General features: G+C 35.4%; 1 protein-coding gene across 1 annotated transcript; it reads left to right on the forward strand.

Moving 5' to 3' along the window:
- Positions 1-669: 669 nt before the first annotated feature.
- unpg (homeobox protein unplugged) lies at positions 670-21,155 on the forward strand. Its single transcript, XM_085943261.1, has 3 exons — positions 670-1,210; positions 18,781-18,965; positions 20,649-21,155. The coding sequence occupies exons 1-3, from the start codon at positions 670-672 to the stop codon at positions 21,153-21,155; spliced, it is 1,233 nt and encodes a 410-aa protein (XP_085799387.1).
- Positions 21,156-23,691: the final 2,536 nt, after the last annotated feature.

Genomic DNA, 23,691 nt, shown 5'->3' on the forward strand with positions numbered 1-23,691 from the left:
AGATTTTGTTTTTCCGAGAAATGGATGTCAGCCACTTGATCAACCTATTAGGTCCATAATCTGATTCATACACAAATTGAAAAACAAAATGTGTACTTGCCAGACACAGGATTGAAACCTGGGACCCACGACGCTATAGGCCGACTCTTAAGCCGCGCAGCTATCGTGGGTGTCAAATAGTAAATACTTGTAATAAAATTAATCAACGTTCCGGGACTATTTTTATTTTAGCACTACACAGCTGTATAATATAAGCAATATAAATCTACAATGAAATGAATCGACAAAACTCAAGTTTAATAATTGTAAGGAATTATCTTAAAAACTGTGACATTGTGTAACTATACAACAAAAATAACGATTAAAATGGATACCATGACAACTAAAATAAGTTCAACGACAAAAACCAATCACGACCCAAAGAGTGACATCGAGGCTATAACCCATCTAGAAAAGACAAAGACTCCACCTATAAATGGCAGAATTCCTTCACCGATATTAGAAAATTCATATTCAACGTACTTACCTCAAAAACCTAATGAATACATCGATCAAAATATTAAAAACAAGGCCTCAGCAAACGCTATTAGAGTGCCGAAACCCTTTTCGATTGAGTCATTAATTGGACCACCAGATAAACTCTCCAACAGCAGAAGAAACCAATGCGCTATGGTTAGAAATATTTCAAACGAAGATGTCGGAGAAAGAAATTCCAGACTACAGGCTACGCAAGTGAATGAACACAATGAAATGACGAGACTGAGAGAACTGATGAAGGTCCAGCAATATTTAAATCCTTTAAATTGTCCTCAATTATTCCAACAACCACCCCAGCAGAATGTCCCACAAATGAACTTCCCTTTAAATTTATACGCGAACACATGGTTCAATCCGCTTCAGAGTATTTTCGGACTGCAACATCATGCTGTGATAAATTCGATGGAAAATGACGCCAGGGTTACGGACGATGATCATATGGTTGAGGATACTGGTCTTCGAGACGATGATGCGGTTGAAGGTGCGAATGGAATCGCGGGACCCGATTGTGAAGATATATCAGTTGGGGATTCAAGACGTAGTTTTTTGGACAGGACGGAGGATGGAAGTGTTTGTGGAAGTGAGAGGGACAGTGACACTGGGAGTGATGTTAGTTTGAGTTGCTGCAGTACAACGGAAGCTCAAGATTTGACGAGTGGAAAAGGAGGACAAGGTTTGTTATCTTTTTATTATTTAATTTTTTGTACAACTTATTGATACGATGGTGTATGTATTAAAGCCTACCTACGTAAACTTTTGTTATCCCGTTTGATGATAAAGACATTTATAATGAAAAAAATCACCTTGTAGGTACTTACAGGAAGATTTAAATACGCGTATGTTTATCCCAAAGATGTTAAAAACCTCCTTTTATATAGATAGAGCCTAAATATATGAAATTGAAGGAAAAAAGGACTACTGGTCCATATATGAAGCGCCTAATTTCAAAAGCCCCTAAAATGGTTTTTGAAAATTTTTGAGTTAGATATGTAGTTAGATGGATATTTTACCTATATATACCTATATATATACCTATATGATGGTCAAAGATTGAACTTAAAAAAACGCCAAAATTCGTCAATACGCATCAGTCAAAAATTAGGGTAAATTTCAAAACACGCTAAAATGGTTGGGTGTGCTTTTCAAATACCGCTAAAATGGAAAGCCAAAATACTCTTTAGAATGTAACAAATTAAAAAATAAATACATAAAGTTCACAGATTTAATAGATATGATTTTTTCTCATTTTTCTCAGAACTACTTAAAATCGTTTTAGTGGCTTTTGAAACTAGGCGCTTCATATTATGAAATTCGCTAAGAGTGATTTCGCATTGCAGGTTAATATACAAAAACTTCAATCGACTGCTATGATATTTATTTACATTTAGGTACTTACCTATTTGCAGGGCGTATAAAAAGACAATCCGTAAAAGATAGTAATAGTACTAGATAGTAATACTACCACAGAACAGATTAATAAATGTAATTCCGATAGGCTATACCCCAATACACTACATTTTGACGCAAGGCTTTAAATGTATGAGTGTCCTACGAAAATCAACCACACATTATAGAGCGCCTTAAAATCGGTGAGTGCCTCGGGTCTTCAAATATCTAAACCTGCTACTGCATTTGTAGGATACTAGGACAGTTACCCCCTCGACAAAAATCCTCCAAACTTCAAGTCTCGTATACTAAAAGCTTTTTATTTAAATTTACCTAAGTAGGTACCTATATAATTATACATATTCAATTTATTTAGTATATAGGTAAGTACCTATACAGTTTATATAGTTAGCTATTATATTTCATTCAATTAATTAACTTAACTTCAAATTAAACACTAACCCTCTGAGGCGAATGAAACTGGTCCAGTGGATCTATATTCTATTCTAAACACAAGGCGGCTACCGAAGGCAGTTTATCATAATTATGCATTGATGTATTATAATTGATACAATACGTTAGCCGTCTAAACTAAACTGTCAAAACTGCCTATCTCGCTCTAAAAGTTAACACAGCTAAGAGAGGTGCACTTTTTGACAGTTCTGACGGTTAACTTATTGTAACAATTAACCGCTCAATATATAAATAATATGATAAACTACTGTCGATAGCCGCCGATACCGCCTTGTGTATAGAATAGAATGAATAGACTTACACTAAAAGTTAACACAGCCAAGAGAGGTGCACTTTTTGACAGTTCAGACGGTTAACTTATTGTAACAATTAACCACTCAATATATAAATAATATGATAAACTACTCATCAGCAACATCTTCTTGGCTACGTGTTAAAACTGTGAACTAACATGCTCCGCCCACTTTTAACCGCAATTCCATTATAAACTAACAAGCTCCTTCCATTTAGTAGACAACAGCGCCTAGAAGCCAAGCCAAGAAGATGTAGCAGAAGAGTACCGTCGATAGCCGCCGCTACCGCCTTTTGTATAGAATAGGGTGAATAGACCCACAGTTTAATATTTAATAAAAGTAGAATTAGTAATATAAAATTGCATTCTATTTAAATTAATAAGTTTAAGTAAGTTTATTCCTTTTCGAATTCTGACGAAATGATCCCTCCAGAAACCACCACTGGAGTTTGCCAAACTTCCAACTAACTACCCACCGACATATCTGTTTATCTAAAAATGTTATCTAAGTACTACCTATCTGCCTTCCTATCCGTCTATAAATCTGTGTGTTTTATTGCTTTTAGTTTTCCGTAAACCTGTCATTTAAAATCATTTCCTCGACGTAATATGAAAATGACAAACGCCGATCGTGAATTGATCGCGAAGTTTTCCGACTTTTCCGCTCCGTTTAACGGACGATCGAAAAATTATTCAAAATTACGATAGGGCATTATGATTTACGCATTTCTATTTATTAAACCGGGTGCTGAGAGACTTTTTGTATACATAATAATCGCAGTTTTTTTTATTCATCTACCTGATACGATAGTGTACACGAAAAACATGATTCCAGTCCCGAAAGTGGTTGTGTATCCATCTCCTCACCTCCGTATCGTGATACTTGATGGAAACCGCCTGCATATCGGATTTGTTTACACTGTTAACCTTTATATCTGTGTCAAAGGGTGGAGGTAGGCTGTTGAGATCCGACATAAATAGTGCACATTAAAATTTGTCAGTCATTCGTATTTGTTTTTATTTAGAATTTACAGATGGTGTTGGTTAGTTTTTAACAATCAATTAAACCTTGTCTAAACTAAATCATAATCGTTTTGGTATGTTATGTGCAATTCGACAAAATAGTGCACACTTATTCATTGATACTTATTTGTTTTCGATGAATTAAGAATACATATTATTACCTACCGTCATGTTGTTGGTTAGTTTATTAAAATTCATTAAGCCCTGCCTAGACCAAACCCGTAGTAGATAAACAATATTATTCTATCAATAAAATATCCAAAATTATGTATGATTTAATGGCATAATTTTAGATATTTTATAGATAGACGATTATTTTTGACTATTATCTAATATGGCTTGGTTTCACAGTATTTAATTGAATTGAAAAAATCTAAAACACCATCTGTAAATTGTAGAATCAGTTCAATGAAAACAAATAGTTACGTATGGCTGATAAAGTTTATTGTGCAATATTTATATCGGATCTTAGCAGCCTACCTCCACCCTTCGCCACTGTTGTTTACAGAATATGTATGCCGTTTATTTCGCGATTCGTCAATCTAAGACGATAGTAGATACTAAAAAAATATTTTGCCAGTCACTCCTTGCTTCATAACTTGTTATTTTAATAGGAAATCGTTCTTGCTTCAATGTTGTATACATGTGGTATATTATGATAAGTATAGGTACCTACCTGCCTATCCAGTTTGACTTATAATAATATGTATTAAGTATGAACCTAAATACCTACTTACTTATCATTTGTTATCATCATTATTCTTATTGTCCGTCAGAACCTTGTAATTGGGGATCGAGACCTGAACGATTTGGTTAGATACCTACATACAAATTGTACGTATTACATTTCACCGTAGCACAGTTCGCCGTGAGCTTTATTATCACGAAATTCATGAATTCAAGAATGAAAACCTAACCTAACCTAATCTAACAAATAATCCAGTATATTTGCTATTTTCCAAATTTGTTTGCTGCTGGCTTCCTGTAAACCGACAAGAACCGTGTTTTATTTAGACATAAATTTTCTCTCAGTACTATACGACCCAATGAGCTTGGATGGTCTTTAATATATGACCATATATTATTTCCGATACAACATTTCATGGTGAAGTGTGATATGGCGAACTGCATGCGTACAAATTTCAGGAGAAGGAATGATTTGGCCGTCGAGCAGAAGCTTTCGCCATGTCTCAGATCAACACATCTCGGCGTCTAGCGACACTCAGAGCCTATTTCAGTAAAAAAAAAACTCGTGGCACTCTTGATTTGACATGTCATCCATCTATTTAGCACTTTTTCATCCTCTCGATGTGTACCAAGCCAAATAAGTATCATGGGTTTTTTAATGCTGTGATTCTCCCTACGTGGTATGTGACCAAAAAACTGGTCAAGTCAAGCGCAGGTAAATCATGCAGACGAACATTGGCTTCAAGAATATGCATGTTGCCAGGCAGTTAATTAGTTGCATTATTTATTTCTATAGGTTTTTTTAAACTAGTCTTTTTCAATACTTGGGTCAAAATCGTATAATATTACAAAAATCAGTAGGTATCTAACTATTGTGGAATTCTCAATCGCGCACAAAGAAAAATGGTTTGGTGGGGGTCCATTTTGAAAAAAAATCCCACAATATTTTCTTATTGAAGATGGCAGGAGGTTGGGTTAACAAAATTTAGTAGGTGCCACTGATTTCCAAATTTACCCCGCCTACTATTTACAGATTCTCGTCGCTTCAACTGGGGAATACCGTAATTTTCAGGTATATTCCCCATACCCAGATACTCAGTCCTTTGACTCTAGCGATAAACACCTGGCCTGCAGGAACTAAGGGTATTCTGGTTGTAGAATGCGCGTGGCTCAACGGTCATAATTATTAGGATAGTTAGTGTAGATATGTTTGCGTCGTCCATGCTGACTTGTATAATATCGGAATATTAAACCACACATTAGATGCCTCAGATGGTTGTACCAATTTATGAGTGTGCCAGCCTGGCGTGTCGTAGAATGCCGATAGGTGTTGGGCCAACCCGTTGAGAAGGGTTTCGACAGCCAAATCATCCGGGTCACAATCATCAGTTATGAGGACCTCACGAAGAAGAAGTGATATTCCATTTATTTGAATAATGTGTCCGTTTCTGACGACCCCGTTGTGTGCGCGCCTGGGAACCCTTTATAATTTTACCTTCGGGTCTATTCTATACAAAAGACGACTATCGACCGCTAACGTGCTAACGTGATAATGTGTTAGTATTTGTTACATACATTTTATATTGAAATATTATAATTGTAATTGTATTGTAATCAGTTAATCAGTCGAAACTGTCTCTCTCTCGCTCTCTCTCTATTGCTCATGCTCTAAATTTTAGCACAGGTAGGGGGAATGCCGTTAAAATATATCATTTATTGCAACAATTAATACCGGCTAATTATAATTGTTACAATACGTGTTAATAATTTGATACAAACATACCCTAGTTAGCGGTTTTAGCGGACGAAAGCAGCCTTTTGTATAGAATAGACCCGCTTGTCATCGATTGAAGTAAGTACCTATCTATGTATTAGGACTTCCGCTAACGAGAATATTCAAAAAAAGACGAGACTGAAACTACAATTCCAGGCAGTATCTAGCTAATGTATTTCAATGGCGGCTCGCTCACTGTAAAACTGGAATCTCTCAGTTTCAAATCGTTCTCTACTAAGCTGAAGAAACGCGACATGCTAGTCTCCCAGTCTCCCATAAAACAGTGGTCCCAATATCAGTAGATTCGATGAAATAATCATATTTTCTTACCAAAATTGGTAGCTCTGAACTCAACTGAATAAGCAATAACAAGTCAAGACGTCAAAAGATACAAACGGGCGAACCAATTTTTAATTTAAAATTTGTGGCAAAATTTGTGTTTAAAAGTTGAGAAATACCCTTGCCTATATAATTACAGGCTGCCAGAATATTCCCGTAAAGATATTACGGAAAAAGCTTAGAATGAAGTAGGAAAGACAATGTGGTTGACAGTTTGAGGTTATGAGATTATTATTTCAAGTGGGTTTCAGTAGCACCTTGCTTTTCCCTCCACCACCCGCCACGTCTCCACACCCGTTATGCAGGCGTATACCGTGGCGTAACGAACGATAGGCGCTGTTCAAATTTGTACCGAAAGTGTCCCAGGAGCAACTTCCCAAGACCTTGGTTGGCGTGCACTAGAGTGTGCGTGATCCCTACTTCCATATAATGTATTACGGTCAATTCTCGATGAGAAAAGACCTTCTCGCTCGCCATATAATGCCGCAAACTTTTTAAAAGCTGAGAAATTTTCCCTCGTAGATACCAAGTCGCAATGGCCGACCGGTCCAACTGAGAGTCGGACCGACTTGAGAAGCTCTTCCCTTTCAACCGACATATGGGACACTCCCAGAGGATGTGATCGGCATCCTGCAATTCGCCACATAAGCAAGTCGGAGATTCTATTAGGCCAAGCTGACAGAGCTTGGAGGCAAAACCACCGTGTCCGGTTATGAACTGAGAAGTCCAATGGTCTGGAGTCAATCTGGTTATATCCATGCGCCACTTGATATTAGGAAAAAACAAATGCGTTTGTCTGCCCTTGGAAGAAGTGGTCCATCGTCCCTGCCACGCACGCAGCGCCGTGTCATACGCCAGGTCGCGTACAATAAGTTTTCGAGCGCACCGGCTCATGGATCCAAGTCCTCGATATAAAGATACCGCCAACCTCCGCCCCCAGACCTCCGAGCAAGGCAGTCGTGGCACCACGGATTAGCACCGTAGCATAGTAGCACCGTGTGCGAAGCATCAGTCATTGGCCAGTTTATGAGTTCCATCAGCAATCAGTTCGTCGGATTTTAGTTTCTCCATGAGCGAAAGGCCTCAATAAGCAGTGTTATGACCTCAGAGTAATGATATATAGAGAGCGCTTATTTTTCGGCAAAATGAAGCCGTGTTTCTTGCGTATAACGCACAGTAGAACCTCAATGTTATTGTTATCAACTTAACTATGGAACATTATACCATCGTGTTGCTTCTCAGTACGGCTTCCAAATTTAAACACAACATAGTTAACCTTGTGTTTTACTAAAATAACTAAAAATAATTACCACTAACTTTACATTATTTAACACAAAAACAATAAATTTCAGCAACACATGCTCGAAGTTTTTAAATGAATGTAATACCTAAGCCAAATCCATTTTTACCGGCGACGCGTACAAAAATTATTAGAAATTATATCTTACTCTAACGCATAGTGCGGAGATATAAGCGTGCCGAATGCTTACTCACTCGCACTTATGGTTCGTTTTTGTTCAGGTCTTGGTTATGACGTTTTGAGTATCTTACTTGAATCTTGAATGTAGTCTCACCATGAATTTTTTCATCTGCGGAAACTTGTTCGTCCGTTGAATGAACGACTTTGAATCTAAAAGTCAATCTTCAGCCAACCCCCAGTCAATAACTTCCCGTAACGACCCGAAACTAGATGACAATGACTGTTTTTTTCGCCAGGCTATTAGGGGGCCCGCAAAAATAAAACTATAATGTTATAAAACGGCTAAATGGGAATCGAGCCGGCGACCCGCGGTCTGCCAGCTAGCTAAACTACTCCGCCCACTTTGCCGCGGTAGGGCGTTGGTGGCTGGAGATATGGTGACCATAATGTGATACATTGCGGAAGGAACATTTTCCAATAGAATTTTTATATCGAGAATGCTATGACAAAAGATTGTAAGGGAAAATTTTCAAAACTGGAGAATTTTTTTTTTGGTTTCGTCTTTTATATTTTCAATAACGACCTACTCTAAAAAAACAGATTTTTGCCACAGAATATCTCTGGCTCAAGTATTTTTTGGAAGCTAAAGATGACAATATAAACCGTGTAACCTCACAAATACCTAATTTGCTTAGGTACATGCTTGAAATAAACCTATTCTGAAACCGTGTACATGCATGATTCTGTACATATTGTATGAGCGTATACTTTGCAGTGGCGAAGGGTGAAAGCAAGCTGTTAAGATTCGACATAAATAATGCACACTAAGCTTTGTCAATCATAATTTGTTTTCATTGATAGTATATATTTGTTAGTCAACTAAACCCTGCCTAATCCAAGCCATAGCAGAGAATAATCAAAGTATCTTCGTGTATCTATAAAATATCTAAAATTATGCCATACATAATTTTAGATATTTTAAAGGTAGATAGAAGAATATTTTTTATCGATTATGTTTTGATTAGGCAGGGCATAATGAATTTCAAAAAATTAACCAGCAACATCCTTAATATGTACCTATGCTTAATTCAATTAAAACAAATAAGTATGACTGAGAAACTGTGCACTATTTTTGTCAGATCACCCACAGTATACGTAAACTACCATGGTTTGTTTTAGGCAGGGTTTAATTGAATTTTAAAAACTAACCAGCACCATCTGCAAACTGTATTATTAGTTCAATGAAAACAAATACATACTTAAGTATGACTGACAGAGTTTAGTCTGCATTATTTATGTCGAATCTTAACAGCCTACCTCCACCCGTTGCCACTGATATGCAGTAGCGGGTTTAAAGAACTTTGAGGATTGAGGCACTGTTTGATTTTCAGGTGCCCTATAATAAAAAGTAAAATCACAACCATAAATTCCAATATCAATGTATACATATCTTTCCTACAATCACACAATGTGGATAATTAAAAATAATTATTATTAAGGATGAGACTGATGACATATTATTTTTACAGTGGTTGAAATGAAAAAAATTACGAACTGGAGCGCTAAATAATTTTCCGAAAATATTAACATAATTAACAATGTTATGTACATTTTTCATTATATAACTGATCTAGTTCACAAGGTTAAATTATTTTTTCCATGAGACAAAGCAATTTTTTTGAGGATTTCATGAACCGGAACGGCAATCCGTGTGCTCCGGTCCATTTCAAGCAATGCATATGGGCATTTTCGCCAAAGTTTGTACATTGCGTTTTTGGCATGTCCCATGACTTTGATTGATTTTTTCATAGTTATTATATTATAAAATGTTGGAAAGTTATGTACTTTTAACATGCAAATTTATTAATTTACTCTATTCAATCAGTTAAATACAACTATCTGACCTGTATATATTTTTAATTGATTATTTAGATCGAAAGGTAGTGCGTTTTTACCATGTCCCACCCATAAATTCAAATAAACAAAGTCTAATTTCGTCATTAATTTTGAGTGTGTAAAATTAAATTCGTAGTGTTTTCAACAGCTTACATTATATATTTTTGGAAAATATATAGTTTTTTCGTAAATTTGTACCAATATTGAAAAAAAATCACGTTTAAAGTGTGTCCCAGGATATTTGAAAAAGTGGAACTCCACATTCCGTTACCACGATTTTAGCATGAAGGCGAAAAATTTTCACTATAAATATGTTTTTTTTTAATGTAGCAACATTTTTGTATAACACTGATCGCCATGTACACTTTAAATTGTTGGTGTGTGTCGGTATCGCTATCGGAACAGGTTGCTTTCTGGGTTGGTCATTTAAGAAGTTCCACTACTGTTACCACGATTTATAAGGTAAGAAAACACATATTTCTATTTCACATACTACACATATGGAGCTTATCTTTCATACTACAGATATAATAAAACATATCGCAGGTTTAACAATAAAACTAAGCTAAATTTTGGCTTCAAACACTTCTGAAACAGAATCCGTTACTTCCATTCCGAAACTATATTGGTGGTAACGTATATGTGGAATGTAAAAGTAACGAAATGGCATGCATAAAGTTGGGTTTACAGTGTGTGTTTAGTTCTTCATAGATTATAAAAATTTTATTTTGTCTGTTCGTATGAAAAACAAAAATATTTTCATTAAAAAATATAGAAAATAACCTGACTATAATATAATAATATAATAAAGATTAAAAAAGTATGTGATATATCTGAATACGCAAAAATAGCGCACATAAAAGTATGGAGATAAAAAAAAACAACAGAAGGAAAAGAAAAAACACCAGACTGAAATAATTGCGAGACAGGCACTGGCTCTGTCATACTCTTTCTGTTATACGCCACCAAAATTTTAAAACTTCTCCATACATTTTAGGCATAGAAATTTATAAAAATGTATGAAAAAGTATTTTTTTGTCACGTTTAACAGAAATGTGTACTCGATTAGATTTAATACCTAGAACTGTAGGTATTCACGAAATGTCAGAAAAGTACGTCTTGATTACAATCAACCTGTATAGCTACATTTTATGTTGATGAATACAATTAAATTTCAAGACAACATACAGTCGAACTTGGTTATTACGAGGAAGATGGGACCGACTGAATTTGCTTGTTATAAGCGTTACTCGTTATATCAGAGAATAGGTATTTTTAAATGAGCATGTCACATTACACAAAAAGTCGAAAATAAAAAATTTGGAAACCATCGTAAAAATCCCCGAAACGAGCATGGCATTCATAAACTACAAAAGAAGTTGTTTATTGTAATTAACGCTGGTAGGTACCTACGGACTTCACAAACCTTGGATTTTTCAACCATATGCGTGGATACTTTTTTATTATTGTCGGTGAAACACCAATAAGGTAGGTACTTAGACACTTTACTAGTGTCATAAACGTAATCCGACCCCGGCGGCATCCTGTCCAATCGGATTTTATTGCTTAGGGTCGAAATTTTTTAAAACGGTCGACACATTAACAGTATTTTAGCTCGGTATATCCGATAAGTTGCTCGTTATAACAGTGAAAAAATTAAATGTATGGCGAAAATCATAAACCAATTGTCAACAAATGTTTCGTTATTACATCCGAGATCTCGCTATGTCCGAGATCGTAATAACCGAGTTTGACTATAATTATTTTCGTAAAAGTTATATACTCCGTGCCGCGCTAGGAACTCGCGTCTGAATCCCTTGCTGATTTTTTTTTCATATATTGTTAATTTGCTTAAAAATATTTTTTATCTGAGTTACAAATAATATAAATGCCAAATAAAGTTATGGTAATGTATAGTGTGTCAAAATTATTACCTACCTTATTTTACAAGTATTGTGAAATTTATTATAAAATATATCTATTTTAGTGATTAAGTTTGATTTGTTTTGTTATTTTGACGCACGTTGAATATTTATCTGTCTATCAAAAAATTCAAATAAATTTCATAAAACAAAAATTTGTTTTTATGGTAACATGTAACTTAAGCTTTACAAATTACACTCCGTTACCATTTCGTTCCATTCCGAAAATGTCCCCAAAAAAGTTGAACGTTAACTATTTTTCATTTGATTATTAAATAACGAAACTTATTTATTTTTCCAATAAAATTTAGTAAAAGTGATTATTGTCTTTAAAAAAATAGCAGAACGAACATTGATTGGTTTTTTCAAATACTAAAGGAAAAATGCTCTGCCATTATAGACATAGGGTAACGGAGGGGAACGAAATGTGCCCAAGAATTAAAATTCAATAATATTTTTTGACTATTTGTAGTTTTATTTTGAAGTGTATGGTTTTTTTAATCTAATAGAGCTCTTTTAAGTGATAAAAAGTGTTTCATTCATGTTTTAAAAGCTAAGTTTCGTAGTCACGGAACGGAAACTTATTATGCCCAATTTCATAATAAAAATGATATAAATATTGTATTAATCAATATTTTGCTGAAAAATTGCTATCACCAATTCAGCAATAGAACAAGGAATCTGCTAGCTATATAAAAATGGTTAATTTGAGTGAAAAAATAATATTACCCAAATTTCAAACATGTACAAACTTTGGCGAAAATGCCCATATATTGCATTGATAATATAAGTGCGGTACTAGTTGGTTATCCTGGATATAGCGGCAAAGACATTTTGAAAATAGCCGATATACTGGATTATTTGTTAGGATAACCTAATCTAATCTAACCTAACCTAACCTTACTTAACCTAACCTAAACTAACCCAAACTAACAAATAATCCAGTATATCGACTATTTTCAAAATGTGTTTTCCGCTGTATCCGCTTTAACCGAACAGTACCAACCTATCTTAAAAACTTATAAAACAACGTCCACCTAAATTCACCCTCACGTAAGTGGAATATATCAATATATATAAATAACCATAAGTGCTTTATTTTTAAGTGTAGGTCAGTGTTGCCATCTTTTTCTGATTATAGGACAACGGCATAAAAATGATAGTAGGTATTTCTGAAAAATATATAGTACCTACAGGAACAATTTTCGTCTTGAATCCTTTAAAATTATAGTATTTTGGTATATTTGGCATAAAATTATAGTATTTTACATTTTTCGCGGAATTAAAATTATAGTATTGTACTATAATTATAGTACGGTTGTCATCACTGGTAGGACACAGTACATGTACAAGTACATGTATATTTAGTGATCATGTTATCGGCCCCTTCGGATTTAGTTGCATGAATTATGTTATACTTTGCGTAATATTTTCTACTCAATTTGTGATTTTGGTGGTCCCTATTTTTACGAATCGATAGCGTCAAAAAAAATATGCAATGGGTACCTACTCTAATTTCCAACTTTCATTTAATCCGTCGGTTCCCAACGTTTAAAAAACGCGTGGTCGCACTGAGCTTAAAGAAAGGCGAAGTTTATTTGTGATTTTATTGCTTTTTTCGGTTCTTTGTATCGAGCAGCTTTGGGAGTGTCCACAAAATTGCTGAATGGACCGCAAACTAACTAGGTATACAGAAGCCAAACATGGAATTTATTTTTTCTTCAGAATCTATTCTGACAATAATAATAAATTCTTCAAATAAATTGAAAATTCGGTATTCGGTATCAATATCAATTTGATTGTTAACGTTTAATAACAATTAGCAAAGTTAACGACTAGGAATCACTTACAAACCATAATAAAACAGAAAACATACCTACTTACCTTCTAATACATATATCCAAGTAATTGATTGACTAATGAATACAGAATATAAAAAATAAAAGAACCCTCGTAAATGACTCTAATCATCGGTAGATACTAGGTACCTACATTTTGGTCTGCTTCTACAAACTTCATTATTCCGTTAACAGGTGGATACAATAATATGAACTCCCAAGATCATTGCCATAATCAAAAGCCTGCACGAGAATAGCGAATGGTTCGGGGACACGACCGGAGTCAGACAGGGTTGTGTCCTTGCACCGTTTCTCTTCATCATTCTCTTTGACTTCATACTACGGAAGTGAATACCACCCGACCGAGGCATACCTGTTACCCCCACGGTGAAGCTATGCAACCTGGAATACGCCGATGATGCAGTCCTATTCGACAACTCAATCGAGGGCATTCAAGAGACAATCGACAGGTCGCATAAAAACTCCTCTCGCGTTGGTTTGAAAATCAACGCGTAGAAAACCAACGTCTTGTGTAATAGCACCTGTCCTGATCCAGATTTCCGTCTGATTAGCGACGGACAAAACATCGTGAGCGTCAACAGCTTCAAGTACCTGGGGGTGCACATCACGGGAGATGGCATTTTGCTGAAAGAGCTCGCTATCCGAATGGGAATGGCTGGAACAACATTCAACTCGATGCGGAATGTCTGGGACTCACGATTGTACTCGGTCAAAACCAAATGCCGCCTATTCGATGCTTGCATTCTGACGGTGCTGCTTTACGGTAGCGAATCATGGCACCTTACGAAGGCTCAGACCAACCGTATACTGAGCATCGAAAACAGATGTTTGCGACGAATACTGGGTGTGCGGTGGGGTATGACTTTAGGAGCAACGAGGAGACAAGAGAACGCACCAAGCAGCCTCTCATCACGCTGAAACTGAAGAGGCGACGTTGAACCTGACTCGGCCACGTGCTGCGGATGCCAGAAGAGAACTTCAACCTGGCTTGCCTGTTCTTCAAGGCGACCAGATTCCGGCGTCCTGGAAGGACGCTAAATACAATCTAAAGAGTGTATACGGCAGAGCTACGGGATGCTGGTTTGACCTGGAACGAAGAAAGAAGACTGTCGAGCGACAGAGATTCTTGGAGGCGCGTGGTGTCCATATGCTCCAGTTAAGGGGCGGATATGGCAAAAGAAGAAGAAGAAGCAGAAGAAGTTAAAAAATGAACTTGGTATATGTATCTACTTATTAGACAACTTATTGATGGTGAACGGAAGATTACGGACACCGAACACAGAAAACTGCGGACACAGAAAATTCTGTACATATAACGTCCAAGACACGAAAATTGCCAAAATATTCAGATTTAAAAAAAAATATTTAACATTGGAAATTAGAACACCATAATAATTTATTGCTTTCAATTTTTTTAACCATGTCACATCTTAATAAAATCTGGCACTCGTACATTGATGCATCCACTGTTTGATTTGATATTCCGATGCGGCATAATATCTAAAACGGACTTTATTATTATTTTTTATTGTTATTTACCATGCCCTATCATATAGATATATAGATATAGCCCTAAGATCATATGGGCCTCCACAGAGTGGAAGTTTTAACGAGAAATGGATATTAGCCACATGCTCAACCTATTAGGTCCACACTGTTGACTCAAAACACAAATTGAAAAAAAAAATGTGTATTTACTAGCAATGATACTCCACTTTTTTTTCTTCGGGCCAAACACATATATTTGTGAAGTAACGCGGGCCGCATCACTACTGGTGTGACGAAAAAAGTCATGAAACCCCCCTTTTTTACAAAACATTTTTGAGATTTTAAAAATTATGCGTGTTTTTTTTAATTAATCGTGTGCAATAGCAACACTCTTATACCAGATCTGATGTGGACCATAATGACAATCCTCTTCCGGTGTCACTATCTGTGCGTCAAAGTTGAAACGAATCTCATGATAAACGAAATTCCTGATAATAAATGTGTTTCGGGCAGCACATAAAAACTTAAAGGGCCGCATGTGGCCCGCGGGCCGCAGGTTGAGTATCGCTGTACTAGACTCATGACTCGAACCTGGGACCCACGACATTATAAGCCGCTCAGCTATCGTGGGTGTATAATTAAAATCAACAATTATTTCACTGATGTTCACTAGTGTTTTTTTACGAGTCAAGCTACACGTTCAATAATAGCTTAATATTGAGTCTTTGCCACTGATAGGTATATTACTTAATCCACCCTGTCTAGGTATTTATACATTTTGAGAGTGTGGGATTCTGATTCTCTCCACCGAGCTTAGTTTTAAAGAAAAACTAGTTGAGTGAATGTACTTTTAACAAGATTCATTGAGGCTTACAAGAGATGCAGCACTGTTAATACAATTATTGTGTGATTAACTTGTGGCTCAATAGGTATAGGTATATTACGTTAAACTTAATAATACATTTAAAGAGTATTATGTAACACGATTATCTTTTTATTATATTATTATATATCTAAATCCTGTAGGGATCTGCTCCCCTGACCAGTGACGTCCCTAGACAAAATGCCGCCTCATTTTTTTATAAAGTATTTTTTATCATTCTTTCATGACTCTAATATCTAAGAAATGTATTGTAGGGATACATTACTAACAAAATATATACCACTAATACAAAAGAAATTAAATTTAGTGGTGTTAAGATTTTTTACATTTATTTACGCATTATATAAAATAATGCGTTTATATAGCATTTATAAAACCATCAGTATAATTTATGTCGACATTATTATAGTGAAATATTTACGATAAAAAATATTATTGATAATCTGTGTGATCCCAAATTTGACAAGAATTAGGCATTTTATTATTCAAAAAATGGGCAAGATAAACACATTTGAAGATAATTCTAAAGATACTGATTATAAGCTATGTCTTTGACCATTAAAGTGTGATAAACATCCTACGAATAATGATTGCTTTATAATAATTATTGACCTAAGAATAAGGTAGTGTTTTTTTGAAATACGCGATTTCTTTTGGATTGAAGACTGAAGATTTAAGAAGAAGGATGATTCCAATCTCTTTGATAAAATGCAATATAATTAATAGTTTTACCTACGTAAGCAAACATTAATTACGTTTGTTTGGTTTTTGGCCCCCCGATAAGCATTTGACTAGGCCTCCTTGTAAATGTGTAAATTGTGTAAATCCTTTTGTATATAATTAAGTACGATAACCCTGCAGACATAGCTTATGAAGTAGATGTATTTAAAAAAAAATGATAATGTATTAGAAAATGCAAATCACCCCTGTCACTAATTTTCATATAAAAATTTAAGTAGGTTTCAGAATGACATTAGGTATTTATTTGCTTAGCAACCGACGTTTGAGGCAAACCTGAAAATTCCTTCAGCGGAAAACTAAGTAGAGTAGAGTTGTTTTATAACTTAGCCCTTTTTTGTACTCTTTACTATACTGATACGGCTCTTGCCTGATTACTTCGCATAAAATTAGATCAAATGATATTTACCTATATATATATTATTATACCTAAGTAGTAATAAATACATACACAGATAGTATATTACATCATTTTCATCCTAGAGCCGGAGTGCAAAGTTATGAGGCATATACTCTACCTACATAGACTCTATATTCTTTACTAACCTATATGTGGGGGTCATCACTGTGGGAGCCTAAGTGTTGTGGATGAAGGAGTCGAGATTTTGTGGTTACTCCGATGGATGGAAGAGCGAGTTTTATTTGCAGCGTAAACAATCGGTACGTACAACAGTATGTTGCAGTAGTTATGATACAATACTTATGATAGTGTTCCGGCGTCCGAATCTCGGTAGAATGAGATGTTGTGTGGAGCGATACGGAGACTGAGATACTAACAGACCGGGAACTTATATTCAAGTGACATATCCAATGAGTAATGATCCGCTATTTATTGACGTGCTCACAATCAAAATAATATCTTGAAAAGAATATTTAGGAAATAATTATTATAATTGAGTCTGTAGAGGTTTACTCAACCATACAACTGACACATTATTATCTATGCTCATTTATATACCATCGATAATAATACGAACAGGAAATGACAGGCAATAAATAATTAGTTGCATTCCGGCTCTTCAACGATACAGTCAAATTATGCGCGCAACTCCGCATAACGTTTCAACCTTAAAATCATAATGTCAATCCTAAATTCAACATAAAAACCAATGTTCCAGTCCTGTGTATTGCCGTGTGTATCCAAATTATTATATATAATACAAAACTAAGAAATGCAACCACTGTGTATCATTCTTCACAACCCGAAGCACCATATCTTTACACACTCAACGCAACCTTCCAGAACAGATATCAATAACATCGAGGCTACATCAACATATTCAGATTAACCTAATACATATTAGGTTAGGTTAGGTTATATTATGGTCCATAGTTTGCGTCATCAGATATATAGCTGAGAGAAATTATAATGGCAGTCAGTTATTTGCTGAATTTTACATAATTGGACACTACGGTAAGTGGATATTTAATATCGCCGATCGGTATGTAATAATATTATTGTTTTAAGGTGGGTACCTACTTGGTTTTTGAGCATAATCTCCAAGCACGTGCTCATAAAATCATAACGTTGCACCAAACGCTAAATTTGCTCAAATCGCCCGCCAAAAATTAGAGGGAACATCGTTCCCAAGGGAGAGATGACTTACTGGCTGAGGGCTTTTCCCGAATTCGCTGACTTTTCGAAAAGTGTTTTTATGTCACTCCATCGACATTCATGACACCACTTTATTATTACTCTGCCTCTAGCGATATAAAAACGGCTCTGCTTAAAGATTTTGGTATAGAGGGAGTGTTTTGAACGTTTTCAATTGCAATACTTGATGGGGATTCCTCAGCGTATTTAGTGTGGCTGAATTTTATCAGTCTAATACAATGACATTATGTCATTGGTCTAATATGTTCAAAATGCTTGGGTGACTAGGTACAACGAAATAATGAGTTTAATAATACTGTTGAGATAAAAAGGAAGCTCACCTCTCTTTCCAATTATAACATGAAATCATTTTGTGGCTGCTGATGTAGGGTGCCTCAAAATCAGTCATTGCGTCGGACCTCTACGCCACTAAATGCGCCGTTGAACTCAGCTGTTGCTTTTTTTCAGATGGCAACGATTCCTCATCAGAAGGCGCTGGTGCAGTACCAGGAAGTGGTCGATCAAGAAGAAGACGAACAGCGTTCACCAGCGAGCAACTCCTCGAGCTGGAGAGAGAATTTCACGCGAAGAAGTACCTCAGCTTGACTGAACGCAGCCAGATTGCGACGGCGCTCAAACTCAGCGAAGTTCAGGTAGAAAACTAATATTTATTCATCAAATTTTTAATAATTTTTCACTTTGTAATGTTACTAATAACTAAAAAAATAGTTTTGACGTTTTTGTATTGTTGCTCATTATGATATAGGTAAAGAACACCGGATACTAAAATCTTTTGAAGGTATAATAATTCAGTCTATATATATTTTCCGCAATATGCGCTAGAGTAAGATATAATTGCTACGGCTGAATTAAATATTTGTTGTATACGTCGCCGGTAAATATTGATTTGAATGACTCCATTCATTCAAAAACTGCGAGCACGTATTGCTGAAATTTATTGTTTTTGTGTTAAATATAAAGTAAGTGGTAATTATTTTTAGTTAATTTAATAGAGAATATGGTTAACTATGTTGTGTTTAAATTTGGTAGCCGTACTAAGAAGTGAGTAACATGATGGTATAACGTTCCATCGTTATGACGGTACTTCAGTGAAACGGCAAATAATTTTCAACTATGTGCGACGAAATTTCGACTCGCTGGCAATCGGAGAGCGAAAGTGGAGCTGTGAACACGTCAATTTGTTTTGTGATGGCGACGGGGAAATTAATTCTTAAATCGTGTAAAGATGACTAAAAAACGTTACCCATTTACTTGAAAAAGAAAACATGTCAATGAATATATTATAATTATTAGTAATATAACAATAAACATAACATTAAATAGACGCGTGTTGACTTTTTATGACAAATTATGTTTTGTTCTGCATTCTCATTTGCATTATTTTCGCGTCACGTAGTCACGATCGTTTTAGAGTTTTAGACCGTGCCCCAGCTGATGTATACCCTTAAGTTAATAATAATACAATTATTGAGGTTCTACCGTGCATTATACCTACGCAAGAAACACGGCTTCACATAGCTGAACAGTACACACTCTCTTTATATTATTACTCAGAGATTATACCCAATTACTATCATTAAATTTATTCTTATTATTGTTGAATGATGATATACCTATAATATAATGTAAATGTATATATATAACTAATGCTACCTATATTGTATGAACAAAATATTAACGTGTCTATGACAGTTTTAGAGTTGACAACACTGTCAAGTTAATACGATGTTATATTATCTACTCTTTTGTTTTTTTTTTCAAATCTTTTCTTTTTTTTCAAAATATACCTATCAATAGGTAATTGTGTTGTCTTTTGTCACTATTTGACAAATTCACGCGTAACACAATTTTCATAGTTTTGTCTAATAAAAATCTAACAAAAAAATATTGACCAATGATTTGAGTTATGCCTTCTCGTGATCTGTTCATGGCTACATTCCATGAAGCTATAAACGTGATAGAATGAAAAAAATAGTGCCACACTTCTTCCGAAACGAAGCTGCACGGGACTGATGTAGCAACCATGCACCTTGGTGCTTAAAGAGTTTAAAAAATAAAAAAAAGAATTTTGACTTTCTCTGTTGTCAATTATCTTTAGTGATATGAAGTGTCCTCTGTACCCGTGTACTGAAAATCTGCCAAAACAGAGCAGTCAGGGTTGAAAGTGATGAATCTAAGGAGGGATCGAAATTATTCCGTCCTCCATATAACGCAGCAAACTTTTTAAATGCCTTGGTTAATTTCAAATCTGCGTGGCCAATTGGGCTCGTGACAATATTGATCAATATATCTCAATATTATTCCTCTTTCCGCAGGTAAAGATCTGGTTCCAGAACCGTCGCGCGAAATGGAAACGCGTCAAAGCGGGCTTGGCTTCTGGTGGACACTCCTCGTCATCGGGAAAGACCAACTCCAACGCCACCAAGATCGTGGTACCGATTCCTGTCCACGTCAACCGATTCGCAGTGAGAACACAGCACCACCAGCTGGAAAAACAAAACGGAGTACCACAGTTCAACCAAAACCCCGCCTATAGATACGATAATGCAAATAAACCCACAGAAATTAATAGGCCAAATTTTGAAGGTCCCAGTAATTCAAATAATTCTCCATCCGGTGACATTTCTAGATGTTTAATTCCTGGTTCTAATGTTTTTGAAGGTAGGGCGTTTCGTAGGACGAATCCTGGTGGTGGGAGACCGTCAGCTTTTCTTGGAGCTGGCAATGATTCAGCTGCTTACAGCGCGATGTCCAGGTTGTCGCAGTTAGGGAGGGAGGCTAGTACTAGAGCATTTCATCATCAACAAAGCCATGAAAGTTAGAGTGGATAATGTGCGAAGTGGTGTCTTACAAATTTTATAAAAACCGATAGATATCCACATCGGGGTTACTCAACCTTTTTGAACTTGAGGGCTCATTTTAATTCTTCAATTTGATGGACTCAGCCATTATAATCTATATCAAAATGTAATCAGTAGTCTGACTAATAATCCTTCACCAATCCGAAACGGTGCGTGCCTACAGCTTTTTTTAACACATCAATCAAGATTGAAAGAATGTCCCCAAAGCCGTCCATGGCATCTATAATCAGGCCATAGCACTTAACTCCGAATTACGATGGTAGTGTTAGTTATTGATTATCTTCGAATGCAATCCGGCAACGTGTTCGCAGTAAATTATGGTTTTCGATTGCATAATATTTCGTTCAAATTAATTAACATATTAACATTTATTTTAAAATGAAACAATCTTCATTTCATATACCGAAACAGTTTACCATATTTCATTCGAAGAATAAGCAATAACTAGCACTACGAAATTCATGTTTCATGCCACGGCTTGACCATAATAGACATTGGATGTTCAAAACACCACGAATTGTAGGACATATTTTTAGTGATCATTCAGGATATTGGAACATGTTGAACTATTCCTTGAAGGAAACCAGAACTCACCCTGGGTTATTACTCTCCTGGTGATGGTAATGTGTGGTACCATGCTACATACAAGCGATAAAAATACACATTTTTCATTTCGTTTGTAAGCTGTATTTCAGGCTGAGAGTTCTCTCAGTGAAGCTTTATTTATAAAACGAAAAAGCTCCGCTGGAGCTTTTTATACAATAATACAAATTTAATAGTATTCATAAAATCAACTTTTTTGCCATTGGGTACTTGTACCTATTATTAATTATTAAATGCCATTTGTATGACTAGTTATTGTAATTTCAATTTATTTAAATTTGTCAATTTCAATTTATTTATTTTACATATTGTGGACATTACAAATTATAAGTTTAAGACGTTCACAACATGACATTTAGAAACAAAGAAATATTATTAAAACAGTTTTATGTACATAACACAATGTGTAAATACAAATAAAAATATTAAGTATATAGGTACAAGGAAGTACACCGGATGAGTTAAGCAGACCCTATTTTAAGAATTTAAAAAACAACGTCCACCTAAATTCACCCTCACGTAAGTGGAATATATCAATATCCGATGCGATTTCATTAAACATGGTTACTGCCCTCCCAATTGGCATTACTAATGGCAGGTTAGTTCTGCACCGTGGGAGAACAAACAACGGATGCCCTCGATTCCTAAGGTAATTATCAGCGACACACAAGCCAACACCACCAAGAATGGCAGAGTTCACATTTACGCCGCGTATTAGTCTGAAAAAATATGTAGCTAAATAATGATCCCTTCTAAATTTTAAGCTACAGTATGTAAGCATCCCTAAGAGAAAATCAGTCGGATAGAATGAGTAATAAATGAGTTTACAATATATTTTTGGTAGTCTTTAATTTAAAGCCATCAGTGGTGTGGTGGCTCCGTTGTAGGCGGCTTCTAATCACAAAATTGGGTCAAATGTAATAATTTAATGTGTTTTTGAACACAGAATGTGATGATGACTGTAGATCGATTGAGTTGAGACAAGACCGTCTATAATTAGGACGCGGGAGAAAGTTGCGAGTTTCGGTTGTACTTAGTGCTAGTTTTTGCTTATATCATCGTGTCCGCGACAAAACATCGTATAAGGAGTTTGTCCCAGTTTAAAATAAACGAACTTATTGATAAAATATTTTATTTTTGCAATAAAAACAAATTTTATGTCTTCAAATAAGAAGTAAGATAAGAAATTTTGTCGAGGACGCGACTATAATAATTATATTCACAAGATTTGAGAATGTAACATTCCATAATATTGAACATATAACTTGAAAACACCTCAGACACCCACTAGAAAAATCACATTAAAAGAAATACGATGCTCGACGGGATTTGAACCCGTATATCCACTGGTATCGCGCCAGTATGCTTTAACCAATTAAGCTACGAACCTCCTACCTAATTGCGATAATTTGTTTAAGCATAGATATTGTCGCGATACCAGTGGATACCTATACTTACGGGTTCAAATCCCGTCGAGCATCGTATTGTTCAAATGTGATTTTTTCTAGTGGGTATAATATACCTATCTGATGTATTTTCAAGTTATAATATATTATACCTATTTCGAATGCAATACGTTAAACAACTTATACTAATAGAAAAAATGTCGATTGAATACTTCATTCATACTAATATATTACTGTTTTGTTAATTAATTATGCAATAAGAATCGTCTACTGCAGACATTTTAGCGTATTGCATTCGAGGTTCCTGCCCTTCTAATGAAGAAGGCAGTAACTCGCAAAATTTGTGAAATTGAGTTATGAATGCCATCCGTTAGGTAATTTTGAAAGCTATATAATTATTCTGTTAACTTTAAAATCAGAATTATCACTAAAATACCGTTAAAATCATTAGTGAAAAATGGACATCTGCTAAAATAATACAAATTTCT

The sequence above is a fragment of the Rhyacophila brunnea genome, unplaced genomic scaffold (assembly GCF_057557595.1).
Source record: "Rhyacophila brunnea isolate RB1 unplaced genomic scaffold, BYU_Rbru_1.0 scaffold_15, whole genome shotgun sequence".
In the NCBI taxonomy this organism is placed as follows: Eukaryota; Metazoa; Arthropoda; class Insecta; order Trichoptera; family Rhyacophilidae; genus Rhyacophila; species Rhyacophila brunnea.